This window comes from Hippopotamus amphibius, chromosome 4 (genome assembly GCF_030028045.1).
Source record: "Hippopotamus amphibius kiboko isolate mHipAmp2 chromosome 4, mHipAmp2.hap2, whole genome shotgun sequence".
Classification (NCBI taxonomy): Eukaryota; Metazoa; Chordata; class Mammalia; order Artiodactyla; family Hippopotamidae; genus Hippopotamus; species Hippopotamus amphibius.
In genome coordinates this window covers 7,946,357-7,962,054 of record NC_080189.1, presented here as the reverse complement: position 1 = coordinate 7,962,054, position 15,698 = coordinate 7,946,357, and the positions used below count along the sequence as shown (strand labels likewise).

General features: G+C 44.9%; 1 protein-coding gene across 1 annotated transcript in view; it reads left to right on the top strand.

The window, feature by feature from the left end:
* CNTNAP2 (contactin associated protein 2) overlaps positions 1 to 15,698 on the top strand; it is a 2,049,865-nt gene that overhangs the window by 1,820,036 nt on the left and 214,131 nt on the right. Inside the window, exon 17 of the mRNA XM_057731238.1 lies at positions 1,138 to 1,356. Coding sequence (XP_057587221.1) covers positions 1,138 to 1,356 — 219 coding nt within the window. The remainder of the gene's footprint in view (positions 1 to 1,137; positions 1,357 to 15,698) is intronic.

The following is a 15,698-nucleotide window of genomic DNA, read 5'->3' as shown; positions in this document are numbered from 1 at the left end:
TTTATTAGCAAAGTTAGAAGACCCGGCGGTGTGCCACATCTTTAGCTTGGCAAAAGAATTCACCAAGCTAAGGGGCTGGGACCTGCATGCCACTGCCTCTCCTGCCAATCCCAGGAAAAACATACACTTAAAAAACGTATTTATAAAGCACTAGGTAGCCACTGAGGAACTTAAAACCTACTTACAATTGAAGTTACCAAAGCAACCTCCTAGTCCACTTTCCCATTGTTGAAAGGTGATTTATTAAAGGAGGTTGATTGGGAACATATCTAGGGAAAAACAAAAAAGAATGATTTGTGGTGAGTGCTGGAGGGTAGGTTATGAGAAGGACCCAACATCCCAGGTGGCAAATATCCAAGGTGTGCGACACATGATTCAGGAAAGGGGTTCTTCTGCAGGACTCTGGAGCTGCCCTTTGCACAGCCCCAGGGGTCCAGAAAAGATGTGGGTCATCCTCATTGCCTGCACAAGTCACAGCTCCCTAAATTTCCATAGGAACTTTAAGGATTAGATCAAGGAAATAAAGTTTTGTGACTTCCCCCAAAGCAGTAGCTCTCAGCTCTAGCTATATATTAATATTTTCTAGGAAGCTTTTTAAAAATGCCAGTGCCTACCTCAGCCCAACTGAGTGGGAATCCCAGGGGATGGAGCTGGACGCGGGTGTGTTTGCAAAGCTCTCAGGTGACTCTAAGGTGCAGCCAGGGCTGCCACTCACACCCTAGGGGCCACTGAAGAGTCACGGTGCACATAGAGTCGAAAGATCTCAGGCTCAGACATCTGACAAGCCTGGTTCAGGTGCTGACTCCACTACGCAGTAAATCTAAGACACTCGACATGCTTACGTGTTCCAGGCTTCAGTTCCTTATCTGGAAAGGGTCAATACGTGTCCCTTCTTGATAAAATAATAAAATAAGTGTATACGTGGCCCCCAATCCATGTTTATTTTCCTCCCCTTGGTTATTAATGGTTAACAGTGGATTCATGTTTTATCCTTCCTCAAAAAACCTTGGGCCTTTGTAGCAAGTGACTGGCTTAGATGACTTTTCTGTCCCTGCTTTGTTTTTCCTCTAGAATTCACCACTATTGATATCTGGGAGGGAAACACTCACACGCCTTTCATGCTTTCTGCTCCTCCAGCTGCCACAGAAGTGTCCTTTTCATTTGATGTCGGAAACGGGCCAGTGGAGATTGTGGTGAGGTCGCCCTCCCCTCTCAATGATGACCAGTGGCACCGGGTCACCGCGGAGAGGAACGTCAAGCAGGCCAGCCTGCAGGTGGACCGGCTGCCCCAGCAGACCCGCAAGGCCCCGACGGAAGGCCACACCCGCCTGGAGCTCTACAGCCAGCTGTTTGTTGGTGAGTGATGGGATGGCAGGCATGATTTCTGGGTTGCTTGAAATGACTTCCACCTTGGGAAAAAATAAAACCATCTGCAGAGAGTTCTGATAGAGGTTTTTCTAAAAGTGTCTTTGCCTCTTGTGGTCTCCTCTGAGACGGAATGGAACAAGAGAGGGGACCCAGGAGCCCTAAATCCGGTTCCACTCTCCGCTTTGTTTTGTTTTGGTTTTGGCCTCACTGCACAGCATGTGGGATCTTAGTTCCCTGACCAGAGATCGAACCCACATCCCCAGCATTGGAAGTGCAGAGCCTTAACCACTGGACCACAGGGAAGTCCCTACTCTCCGCTTTCTGGAGCACACAATCCTCATCTACAAAATCAGAGAGTGGGTTAGGACGTCTCTGAGGTCCCTGATCTATGCAGTTTTAGGCTTATAGTTTTTGAACTGCATAAAATTCCTTAATGATTTAGAGCGCTTGTGACTGTGCAGAAGGAAGGATGGAAGAAGGGGAGGGAGGGCGGAAAGGAGGAGGGGAGGGAGGAAGGGAGAGGAGAGAAGGAATGGGCTCCCTAAGTTCAGGTTTGCTTGAAATGATAAGTAGAAATCCATTCCCTTCTCTACCCAGTCCCAAGGTTCTAGGCACAAAAAGGTTTAGACTTTTGCTCACATAGCATCTTTCCACAGAGGAAAGAGATCAACACTGGGAAGAAATTGAAACAGAGCAAAAAAGTAAAGCATCGTTTGCAAGAAGTAGATCCAGACCTATGGTCTGGTCTTTGCTTATTACATGTTCTAGCTGAACCTAACATTACTTTCAATCAACACCTGTTTCCACGGCTAGTGGGAATTTAAATTTTGTTTTCCAGAATGTTAATATTTTAGGAAATTAGCTATTTTTCCTCTGTTGAATGAGAAGAAAGCAAGTTTGAAGGGCTTGGTTGCTGTCATGTCACCTTAGACCTCCCCTCTGGGTGTGGGGGTTTGGTTAGTCAACTCGGTCAGCGGTGGTCTCAGACCCAGCAAAAGCAGACGTGACCTGCCACCTGGGCTCCACCCAGAGGAGGTCAGGGTCCCCACGGGGTCTTTCATAATTATGGTGGGATGCTCTCAGAACATTAGAAAGTCACAAAAAGACAGGTAAAATTAGGTGTCCACTCCTTTGGTGAAATGTGGGGAAACTATAAAAGTGTGAGTGTTAGATTTGGAAGTAAGACTGACTTGACAACAAGCCACATCGGCCAGGGGCCATGAAAGTCACCAATTTTGAAATTAAACACTGACTCCTCCACCCCAGCTAGAATTCTGTCCCTTCCACATTCTCCCCTCAAGTTATAGCTCTCAAAATTACACTTTATTTTTTAATTAATTTTTATTGAAGTACAGTTGATTTACAATGTGTTTCTGGTGTACACCAAAGTAATTCAGTTATCCATGTATGTATATATTCTTTTCCATTATGGTTTATCACAGGATATTGGATATAGTTCCCTGTGCTCTACAGTAGGACCTTGTTGTTTATCCATTCTATACATAATAGTTTGTACCTGCTAATCCCAAACTCCCAATCATTCCCTCGCTGCCCCTCCTCCATTTGGCAACCACAAGTCTGTTCTGCATGTCTGTGGGTTTGTTTCTGTTTCATAGATAAGTGCATTTGTGTCATATTTTAGGTTCCATATATAAGTGATATCATGTAGTATTTGTCTTTCTCTTTCTGACTTAGTTTAGTATGATAATCTCTAGGTCCATCCACGTAGCTGCAAATGGCTTTATTTCATTCTTTTTATGGCTGAGTAGTATTCCATTGTGTTTATATAAGTGTGTGTGTGTGTGTGTGTGTCTGTGTGACATCTTCTTTATCCTTTCATCTATCAGTGGACATTTAAGTTGTTTCCATGTCTTGGCTATTGTGAATAGTGCTGCAATGAACATAGGGGTGCATGTATCTTTTTGAATTATAGTTTTGTCTGGATGTAAACCCAGGAGTGGGATCACTGGATTGTATGGCAACTTTAGTTTTAGGTTTTTGAGGAACAACCAGACTGTTTTCCATAGTGGCTGCGCCAATTTACATCCCCACCAACAGTGTAGGAAGATTTCCTTTTCTCCACAACCTCTCCAGCATTTGTTATTTGTAGATTTTTAATTAATTTTTTTAAACATCAGGTCCTCTGATTCCTGCCGAGTACTGTGAACAAACCCCCCTTTATCAATACATCTTACCCAGATCACCTAGGGTACGTTTCTTCCTAAGTCCTGTTCATCCCAGTCATGCTGGGTAGAGTCTACTTGGTTTTCATTATAACAGGTGACCCTAATTGACCCAATTTCTCATTTTTCTGAGATATCCCTGGATGCAGAGGTCTAATTTTACCTTTGTCCCTTTCTGTCTACTGACTGTAGCTGTCTCCAAGAATTTTGGAGAGCAAGTAAAGTTATAAAATGGAAACGGGTAGGGGGAGCATTTATTATGGTCTTAGAAAGAATTTTGATTCATTTAAACAAGATGGCCCAGAAATAGCTTAACAAAAGAGAAGAGGAGAGGGCTGTGGTCAGAATTCGACAGAACACTTAAATTTGAGGGACAGGCAGAAAAATAGCATCTCAGGAAGAAGAATGAGGAGGAATGAAAAGAACAAGCAAGGAAAAACCAGGAGAGGGGCTGTCAGAGGAGTAGAGAGTTTCATGAAACTGATTATTGACAATAATATCAAGTACCATGTGTAAAATAGAGCTAAGAAGACGTTCTTTTAATTTAGTAATTATGAAACCACCCTTGACCTTGGAGAGAGAAAAGTTTCAGAACAGTGGGCTGACACAACGAGTCAGCATCTTCCTTTCACTTAATGAAAAAGAGTAAGTCTCCTGCCCCAGTTTCTAATTTCCTGTTATCTGAGATGTGGGCGTTAGGTGCACCTCCCAGACACAAGCTATTTGAGCCAGTATAAGAAATATTGTTCTGCAATAGAAATCTACCCCAGGGGAAGCAGGGAGGGGGCTCGTTTCCAGAAAACAGCAAGTTCAACAGCTATGAAATCCTGGAGCCAGTTATCCCAAGACTGTTCGATAGGGATTCAAGCAACCAGGAAATTATTCTCAGTTCAGCTCTAATAACAAGTGTTACCACTTTTCTTCTTTGAGTGGTTTTTTTTTTTTCATCTAATAAAGGAGTTGGATTCATTGGTCTCCAGACCTAACCATTTAGGGTTGCATGTTTAGAAGTGATTTGAAAAGGTCTGACTTGCCAAGCAATTACCCGCAACAACATGGCCTTGAATCCCACCTCTGCCACGTGGCATCTGAGAGACCACTGACAAGTTGCCTACCATTTCTGTCGGGTAGGGATACAGGTCCTACATCTCAGGAGGAGATGAGCTAGTCCACACTAAGCACAGGCCCAGTACTCATTAAATACGAGGTATTTCTCTACCTTTAGCTTTACCTTTTATTCCCTTAGCTTCTTCTTCCTCCATGTAATATTCGCCCCCTCCTACAGAACTCACTTCCCTACAGAACTCACTTCTAACTGGCTCCTTTCTTCCCTCCCAAAATACTGACCTGAAATGCAATCCCTTCAGCCCACCAGCCCAGAAGGAAAGGTCACGTGCTACATGCCCCTCGACATCCAAAGTCACTCTGCAGTCACTCTGCGCACCTGCCATGGTGGCCACGGAGCAGCAAGTGAGGGCCCGAGAGTTTTCTCACCAAGAAAGCAAGTGAGCATCCATCTGAAAACTCCACCCAGCATCCCTGTGCCCAGCAGAGACTTGAGGCAGAGCTGCCCAAGAGCGCCATCTGGCTTCTAGGGGAGGAAGGGCTTTGACTCAATGTCCAGCTAAAACGCACCCGAAGTCGTTCTTGGCTTTGGACCCAGAGTGGACTCTACGGAAGGCCACCCTCTGCCTGCTGCCTACATTAGCAAGGCCAGGCTCCCATCCCCTCTTCCAAAGTCACTGAGAAAACAGAGGATACAGTTCTCTTCACTCTACACCTATTGAATAAAATATAATTAGAAGCTGCCATGGAAAGAAGGTTAACAGAGGTCTTTTGGAAGTTAGGAGAATCCAGCTATGATTCTGGTTTAGTCAAAAAGTAACAGTTACATTTTAAATGAAAAGTGACATTGGAAGAAAACAGCAGTTGCCAGCATTGGTCTGAAAAGCACAGGAGGCTTTCTCGTGTCTCATGTCTTTGCTCCAACATGAGCAAATAGCATAAGACGAGTTCCCGGGACGGCCTGGCAGCGGCACATGCACCACACGATGGCCCGCAGCCTCAGCAGCCCAGGTGCTCAGCCCTGCACCCGCCATGGAGCCATGGGCCAGATTCCTCTCAGCGGGTGGAGACGAGCAGACACACTCAAGGTCATGACTAAGCACGAGCAACGCCAGGCTGCAGTGAGCCAAGCTCCTCTCTGGCACAGAGACATGCCAGCAAGTTCGGAGTCCTGGAAGCTGAAGCAGCAGCGGCCAGGCTGGGAGGAAGCAGGGGTCCAGCGGGCCCTCGGCCTGGAGCCCGGCGTCCAGCCGAGGGCACTCGTCAGCAGCGCGAGAGGCAGCCGGCTGGTGAGGAGGGGTGGCGGGAGCTGGAGCAGGGGGTCATGTGCAGCAAATCCGCACAGGCCAGAGTGTGCAACTGCTTGGCAGTGGTTTACGGAGGAGGCCAGCATTCAGGAGAGCTGGAGGCCACTTCGGGAAGCTTCAGGGGGAAGTCAAGCTCGTAAGTGGCTCCTTGAGCAAGAAGGTTAGGTCCTCTTAACCATGAGCGATGTCCAGGCTCAACCTACGTGGCTCTGGCCTCTTCTGAAATCTCTCTGGAAGTTCAAGGAGGCCAACCCTTTTGTGCAAGAGGTTGCCCGAAAGAGGCTGAAAAATCATCCTCACCCCTTCAGGGCCCTCTGTGCCGCACAGCAGGGCTGGTCAGAGATTCGATGGGGGACGTGGTATCTTCGGGAGGGCTCTGCCACTGATGGGGGCAGGGAGCCTGCAGTGCCTCTTCCTCTGCCAGATAGTTTGTCCAAAAGGAAAATTTTCTCCTGAGTGGCAACTGGAGTTTATGGCAGAGTTGAGGTTTGTTAGATGGACTCATAAGCGAATGGGGACTAGAGTGCTGTGACCATCCATGTACACAGCTGTCTACTCGGCATCTCCACGTGGATGTCTGACGGGCATCTCAGAGTAAATGTGGCAGGGAGAACTCCTGATGCCTGCCCCAAGCCTGCTCTTCCTCCAGCCTTCCCGTCTCAGTAAACGACGTCACCATCCCCCCATTTCGGCTTCAGCCCAAAAGGTGGCGTGAGCCTTGATTTCCTCTTTCCCTCATCACTGCCCATCAGCAGTGAGTCTTGTGACTCTGCCTCCATCCGGACTGTGCCCCACAAGCTCCCACTGCTCTCTCCTGCCACGGGTACCACTCTAGTCAAAGCCATGGTTGTTTCTTGCTTGGACTGTTGTAACTAGGCTCCCAGCTGGTCTCCAGTCTTGGTGAGTTTCTTGAACACACCAAGCCTATTCCTGCTTTACAGCATTTACACTGGCTGTTTCCTCCACCTGAAACTCCTCCCCAGACATCAACAAGGCTGGCACCTTCTTTTTTTATTGAAGTATAGTTGATTTACAGTATTAGATTAGCTTCAAGTGTATAGCATAGTGGTTCAGTGTTTTTATCAATTATACTCCATTTGAAGTTATTACAAAATAATGGCTATATTTCCCTGCACTCTACAATATATCCTGGGTGCCTATTTATTTTATACATACAGTAGTTTCTGTCTCTCAATACCCTACCCCTGTCTGGCCCCTCCCCTCTGCCTTCTCTCCACTGGTTAACCACACATTGGCTCTCTGTATCTGTGAGTCTATTTCTGTATTGTTACATACATTCGTTTGTTTTATTTTTTTAGATTCCACATATAAGTGATAACACAGTATTTGTCTCTCTCTGTCTGACATTTCACAAAGCATAACACTCTCTAAGTTCATCCACGTTGTTGCAAATGGCAGAATTTCATTCTTTTTTATGGTTGAGTAATATTCCACTGTGTGTGTATATGTGTGTGTGTGTGTGTGTGTGTGTATACACACCACATCTTCTGTATCCATTCAGCTGTTGGTAGACACTTAGGATGCTTCCATATCTTGAAGGCTGGTTCCTTCTTGTCATTCAGTCTCAGCTCTGTACCTCCTCAGAGAGACCTTCTCTGACCACTCAGTCTAACACAGCCAGTCATTTGCCATCTTACATTCTCCTTAGAACTTGTGATATTTTCATTTATCTTTGTGTCCTTCCCCAGCAGGTAACCTACATGACAACAGAGATTTAGAACAACGCTGCAGTGGTTGCTCAGTGGATTTTCTGAGTGAGCGATAGGATGACTGAATACATGAATTATATTTTTTGTTACTTCTCTGCATTAACAGTCATATTGCCATCTATGGAAATATCTTCTTCATTGGGTACCACACACTGAAATCAAGCCTGACCGAAGCCTAAAAAAAAAAGTCACAGGAAATTTGTATGATGAAACATAGTATCTCAGATCATTCTAGGCCCTAAATATAGTTGTCAGTCTCTCGAATGAGGGCTTGCCTATTTGGCAGCGGCTGAGATGCTAGCTGGGACCCTAATGCAAAGAGTTTCTTCCCCGACCTTTGTAAATGGTCTCCCGGTTCTCTCCCAAATAGAGATACGGAATGATGTCATAGCTAGGAACCACTGCCATAAAATAATAAAATAAAAAGATGTGCTGGATAAAACCTAGTTTTAAAACATCACTAGCTGAAATCAGTAAACTACCTACTAAGCAGAAATGCAGGTAAAATACAGACGTTTCTCCATGGAATGCTACTCCTTCACAGCTGTTCACCACAAGGACTGCCAGCACATTTAGTCTTTTCTTAACACGACCGCCTCTCACCAGGCTCTGCCATGAAACCACATGTGAGGCATCCGCTGTCTTCTCAACAGAAGTTCCCCCTCCCTGCCAGCCTCACAGGCGAAGCTGGCCATTTCCCACTAATAGTCACCATATGCTTTCCTGCCCTTTGCCTCTAGTGGTCAAAATGAATTAACTTTTGCAAACCCAGCTATCTATTTTACAATTAGAATTTTAACATATTAAGTAAGTTATGATAGACACAATTTTTACCTTTCCTACATCCCAACATAATCAAATTGACAATGTACTTTTAACCTCCTTTGAACCTTCAAAATGTGGTCTGTTCACTACCTATTTCCATAGGTGCTAAGCTTTTTTCCTGAGGCAGAGATTACATGTTTAGAAACTTTTAGAGAGCTCTGCAGTCACATGCTTTACCTCTGAGCTTCACCCCCTTTAGAGAGAGATTTTGAACCTCTTTTGAAAAGAGCCAAACCTATTGTTCATCTTCTGTGTAAAAACAGCTTACGTACCACAAGAACAAAAGCTTCAGGGGTTCTGAGCTCTTTTATTCCAGTTTTCTCATGAAAGTTGCCATGGTCCAATTCAGAGAAGACATTTTAATGTAAAGGCACCAATTTTGAAATCAGTGTGGAAAATAAAGTTTCAAAAATAGATTTATCAAATAATTTCTCATATGGATTTTTTATTCTTTCAGTAAGGAGTGGACTAAGCTTCATGATAATAAACAGTGACTGTCACACAGAAAAAGATGGTAGTAGAATTAGTATCAGTGACCCAATATTGAGGAAGCAACAGGTAGCCACAGCCCCACAGTCCCTCCTGTGATACACGAAGAAAGTGAGAGAGGGGACTTCCCTGGCGGTCCAGTTACGACTTCGCCTTCCAACACAGCGGGGCGGGTTTGATCCCTGGTTGGGGAGCTAAGATCCCACATGTCTCGTGGCAAAAAATAAATAAATAAATAAATAATAAAACAGAAACAATATTGTAACAAATTCAATAAAGACTAAAAATGGTCCACATCAAAATAAAAAAATCTAAAAAAAAAAAAAAGAAAGGGAAAGAAAAGCCATCCACTGGTACTGGCTTAAACAAATAGAGTTGTTTCCCACCAAATGCTGCATTTTATCCTCTTTTCTCTCATCAGCGTTGTTTTCAAGGTCCCCTGGTGGGTAGGATTGTGTGGGACTCACACGCGTCAATACCATGGTCCTGTTGTCACATCCTGGCAGCGTTCCTCATTCTTTTTAATTTCACTTCATTATTTTTCACCTTTTTCTCACCATCCCCAATTCCACTCGCTCCCCATCGCTGGCACCCACGCGAATGTATGTTATGTGTAAACTTCTAGCCCTACCCTCTATATATTTGTTCACAATACGTGTGTGTTATGGAACATTCATCATATTGCCTTTCAAGTGTCATTATTTATATAAATGGTGACGTACTACAAATCTCATTCTGCTTCTTACTCTTTCCCTCAGTCTTATGTTTGAAAGATGTGTTTATATAGCTCTGTGAATGCTGTGTGTATAGAGTTCCATTAGGTGTATATCAGCGCGTTGTTTATTCCATCCCCTGGGGATCAATACCCAAGTTCCCCCGAACTCTTTGCTACCAAAATAACGATTCAGCAAATATACGTGTGCGTATCCCCCTGTTACCTGTATAAGGTCTTCTTGTGTGCACGCACATGTGCCTGTGTGTGTCCGGGAGAATTACTGAGTCGCAGGGTATGTGCAGACAGGTTCTCTAAGCACTGCTTGTCTGATCAGATGCTGAGTGTAAACCTCAAACTTTACTGGTTGACCATCTATTTCTGTCGATAGTCCTATCACTGGTAGCTCTGTATTCTTCGAGGCTAGTTTGTTAGTTAGACATGTGTGCGATCATTTTGATTTATGGTTCCTTATACAAGTATCTAATTTCTATCTTCATTCCTCCTGATGTTTTTCATCACACCGTTTTATTTCTGCTCTTAAAACGTCTATGCAATTCTTCTGGTTGTTAATATTCGCCTAATGTTTTTATGCAGGTGTTGGAATCCTTTTATTTAAATGTGGGTCTTAGAGAATCAAATGCTGAATCTTTTAAAAATCTAATTTGAGATTTTTATTCATTTATTGTAACTACTCTTATATCAGGTTATGTTTTCTGCCATCTTGCCCTGCGTTTCCAATTTACTGTGTTTTCTTTGTTTGCTTACCCACCCCTCAATCTACTTTCCACTGGTTAAATTGAATACTATTCTACTGATTTAAAAGTTGTGCATTCTACTTTCATTCCTCTGGAAGCTATGCCTACTTTCTTAAGACACATAGTTAGGCTTTTTTCTCTATCATCCACAAAAACAAATCAATATCTCTGTTCTCCTGAATAAGAGACCAAGAGCCCTGCACCCTCCTTCCCACAGCACTACCTGCTGTGCTGACATCATCTGTGGTTTTAATTGCAGAATTATACTTATTTTAACTGCTTATGAGATAACATTAATATTTGCTGTTTTTCTTTTCACTTTTATTTCCCACATCTTATCTCCTCTTGGATTTATATTCCTTTTAACTCAAGAGCAATTTTTTCTAAAACTTCGTAGGTGAGACATCACATGCCTGCGAATACCTTTACTTGTTCCCTATATTTTTTAATTGATTAATTTATTTTTTAAAATTTATTGGCTGCGTTGTGTCTTTGTTGCTGCGCACAGGCTTTCTGTATTTGCGGAGAGTGGGGACTACTCTTCATTGCGGGGCGCGGGCTTCTTACTGCAGTAGCTTCTCTTGTTACAGAGCATGGGCTCTAGGCGTGCGGGCTTCAGTAGTTGCAGCGTGTGGGCTCAGTAGCTGTGGTGCATGGGCTTAGTTGCTCCACAGCACGTAGGAATCTTCCCGGACCAGGGCTCGAAACCGTGTCCCTTGCGTTGGCAAGCAGATTCTTAACCACTGCACCACCAGGGAAGCCCACTGTTCCCTATTTAAATCAACAATGTGAGGATATTAGTCCATTGTCTTTTATAGGCAGCCTTGCTGCTGAGGAGTTAAATGTAAGTTACATCCTGAACCTGTCTTTCTTTTCCTTTAATATTTCTTAACTTTAGTGTAATGCAGCAGTTCTTAACCTTTTGGGGGTAAAGTCTATGTCTCTCTTCTCAGAATAATATTTTCTATGAATAAAAGATACAGAATTACAAAAGAAACCAATATACTTATCAAAACATTTAAAATAACAAATTTGTTTTACAGTAGTAATACTTGTGCTTCATTACTAGTACTTTAAGTAACAAGACCTACAGGGAGATCAACTCCATGATGGGTGATGGCTTAGAGGGCTGGGATAGGGAAGGTGGGAGGGAGTCACGGGAGGGAGGGGATATGGGGATATATGTATAAATACAGCTGATTCACATTGTTGTACAGCAAAAACTGGCACAAGAGTGTAAAGCAATTATATTCCAATAAAGAGCTTAAAAAAAATAACAAAACTTAGCATCAGGTCTTATAACTACTCAGGACTCATAATTTCAAATTCATCATGATTGTAAATGATCGTTCCAAAAATCTACAATGTAGAAAATATGTGATTTTTCTATTAGCAATTAGCGGTACAGAAGTTGCTAATGCTGCTGTGATTTTTCCTACATCTCTAATCGAAGCAAATGCTGAATTTCTTTTAGAGGTTAGTGAAAAATGATCATATAAGCTTTTCCCATCCGTGTTCTCAAGCCTCCTGACTCCTGTACATGAACAACTGGGGTCATGGGCCTCTGGTTAAGGGAGAACCATGGCTGTAGGTGTAGGTGGGAGGGTTTTTTCTTATCTACTCCATTTAGCACTTCAAGAGCCCCCTCATTCTGAAGCCTAATATTGTTTACTCTGAGTCATTATTTCTTCAACTAGTTCCTTCCTGTGTCACTCTTCTTCTGAGATTATTGTCATGTAAATGGTGACACGTCTACGTCCACCCTCTATACCTTTTCTTGCATTCTTTTACTCTCTCGGTCCTTTCCTGTTGCCCTTGAGAAGGTTGATAGGCCCCATAATCTAGCCCACAAAAGTGTTCTTCTGCTCTATCTATTCTGTTCTCCAACAATTATCGTTCTTCATTCTCTGTATCTCCAGCCAATTCTTCTTCATAAAACTTTGTCATCACCCCATGTTTCCAATATCACGAAGGTACCGTTGTGCTGATGTTGCTGCCGCTTCACGTCAGCACAGTGATGGGGACGTCTGTTGGGTTAGTTTTCTGGCTCTCTGCCCGTCCCAATACAGGCCGTGCCGTTGTCCGTCCTTCGTGGCGTTTGCCCTCCGCAGCGGCCCTGTCAGCTTGCGTTCGCCCCCAAGATTGCCAAGCGCATCCTGTGCTCTTGTCGCCCTCAGGAGACGCACACGCTCAGGCCCTGAACGGCGCTCCTCATGGAGAGTCGAGGGTGTGAGAAAGCACCTGCCTCCGGATGTGGAGCCGCTCGTTGTCCCAACCCCTCCTGTGCCCACCTCCGCGCACCCCTCGGGTCCCCACACATAGCTTCAGAGGGCCTCCCGCACCATCTGCTGCAGCTGATCCTTAGACCAGTGCTGAGTCTTCACCTGCTGAATCCATCCGCTCACTACCTGCTCCCTCCCTAAGAAGCACCTCATTACTACATTGACATAGCTGTCTCAAAAATAACCACATCAAATAGGCTTTTCCCGTTTTCTTCTTTTCCTTGGCCTCCGGTATCATTTAACACGCGTAACCACGCCCTCCTTGCACCCCTGACCTCAGCACCCTCCATGGTTCTGTCCTCAGCCTCTGCCAGCTTCTGGCTCCCCTCCCTCTCCATCCCAGCCCTCACTTCTTTTCCTACCACCCTCCTGGCTTGGGAAGCTCATGCAGCTTGGGAGGTTGGGGATCAGAGCTATGCTGATCCCTCCCAGATCCGTAAATCCAGCCTTGACCTGAGACTGACATGTGCAAACACTTGTCTGGAATCTGGAGTCTTGAGAGTAAGAGAGCAACGTGACAGGTCTGATTCTTGGCTGTGGATGAAAAGGGACTGGATACAGTTGTTTAAAAGTAAAGGCTTCTAAAGGCAAATAATAAAAGAGAGACAGAGACAGAGACAGAGACAGAGACAGGGAGAGATGGATCAACGTGCATCAGGTTCCTGGTTTATGCGTGCATGTGTGTGCATGTGAGAGAGAGAGAGAGAAAGGACAAGGGATACGTTAAGATCAGCAGAAACCAGATGCTAATTTTGCTCCAAAGATGAGCTGAGCTCTCCAGCAGCACACATCTTACAAGCAATAACATACAAACATTTGTAGCAGAAATATGTAGACAGAGTTGTAAGCTGACGTATTTGAAATTTGGCTTTGCACTGAAGTTTACTGAGTAACTTAATAATTTAAAATGTGGGTCTGGCTGGGATCTGGAGATTTTTAATCACTGTACTCTCTGTCAGTCCCCACTTCCGTGAGGGACTTGGGACCGTAAGACCCGCTGCAGAGCGACAGTCCTCTGAAATAGTGCCGTCAGACACGTGTGGCGAGATAACCACCCTCCCTCCATCCAGGGCCAAAGCTCAGCACTGCTCTGGTTTTAGAGACACAGCATTAAGCGTTTGCACCAAGAAGAAACACAACTTCAAGGACAGCATCAAAGAAGCGTCTCCTCTTTGTGGCCTAGAGACCAGTTTGGGTGCCCACATGTCCACGTTTCTGACTCTGAACTGTGAGCGAGGCATTCCGCTTCCAGCTTCAGCCATCATGAGATGGTACTCGGCCAAGTGGTGAATGATTCATTTCAGATAGTAATCATTCTGTCAGCATGTCCCACACCTAAGCACAGCAAAGTCAGAGAAGAGTCTCATATGACGCAAGCCCCAAAATCAGGATGTAGCTCCCGCATGGCAAGAGTGCAGCCTTAACAGCCAGAAAGCCTGGGGGTGCATTATGGCCTCTTACGAACTGTGTAGCACTGGGCAAGTCAACTTTCTTGGTCTCAGTTTCCTTGCCTGTAAAATGGGGATGATACGAATAATATTTCTCTCTGAGAGTTAAAACAAAAACATAAAGTTTGAAACAGTACCTGGAACAGCTAGCATTCAATTAAGATTCGCTTTTGAAATAGATAATATTTTCTTAATGCAGACCCACCAGGGAGGCCTGATTTTTCTTTAAGTTCTTTTAAAATTTATTTGTTTATTTTGGCTGCATTTGGTCTTTGCTGCTGAGTGCGGGCTTTCTGTAGTTGCGGTGAGCGGGGGCTACTCTTTGTTGTGGTGAGCAGGCTTCTCATTGCCGTGGCTTCTTTTGTTGTGGAGCACAGGCTCTAGGCACATGGGCTTCCGTAGTTGCAGCACACAGGCTCAGTAGTTGTGGCACACGGGCTTAGTTGCCCCGAGGCATGTGGGATCTTCCCAGACCAGGGATTGAACCCGTGTCCCCTGCATTGGCAGGCAGAGTCTTAACCACTGTGCCACCAGGAAAGTCCCTGAAATAGCTAATATTTTATCATGCATGCCCTGCCACCATAGCCTCCGGGATGAAGTCAGACCTCCCATCACCAGCCCCATCATGGACCAATTCATACAGACGCACATGAATGCTTTCTGCTATAAGAAACCCGGTTCTTTCCTCCATCTCTATTTTGAAGTTTGCTTCTAGTTTAAATACTTCGGATTCACATAATCTGCATGTCCTCTACTCCGAGGACATAAGAAATTCATTCAGTGATAATGAACTTTAAAAGAAATCCATCCTATTGAATGATGTTATGAATGAGAACTCATGAGCATTACCTGAAAAAACAATCCTCCAAAGCCCCACTCTGAGTACGGATAGACTTTTTCATATATGCCCTCCAATATCCAGCTGACAGCCGCATCCCTGATCAATACCTGTCAATCACACGACTCTGCACTGAATACGGTAAGCCCACATCCTTGAACTCCTTCCACTACTAAAGAATCTGGGCCATTCTGAGGTCCTCAGCTTAACCAGATAACTGGGCTTTTACTTTACACACCTGTACTGACACTGCAGGGTTTTTTGCATGTTCAAGTTGACAGTCAAGACCTAAGAGACAATGGTAACATATGAAACAGGAGACACAGCAGGTGTCTGGAGGGCCCAGCCTGTCCAAGCACGCAGCTGCTTTTGCCCCCTGACCTACGCGGGCCGGGTCTGACTGGCGCTGCTTTTGCCCCCTGACCTACGCGGGCCGGGTCTGACTGGCGCGGAGAAGAGCCAGGGTCTAGGTGGGTCACCTGCACACAGAATTCACAGCTCTGTTTCCTGTCAGTCTTTTATGCTAGCCAGTCATGGGTTCAATGCCTCTATGCCACTTACAGCTCCTCCAATCCAGATGCCGTCCCCCACAGCAGCCAAGAGAAGGGAAACACCCGTCCTAATCCTGAACCTCCCAAGGAAATGGTGCAGTTAGAAGCTGGACTCCCAGGTCACTCTCTCAGGCAGGCCTGG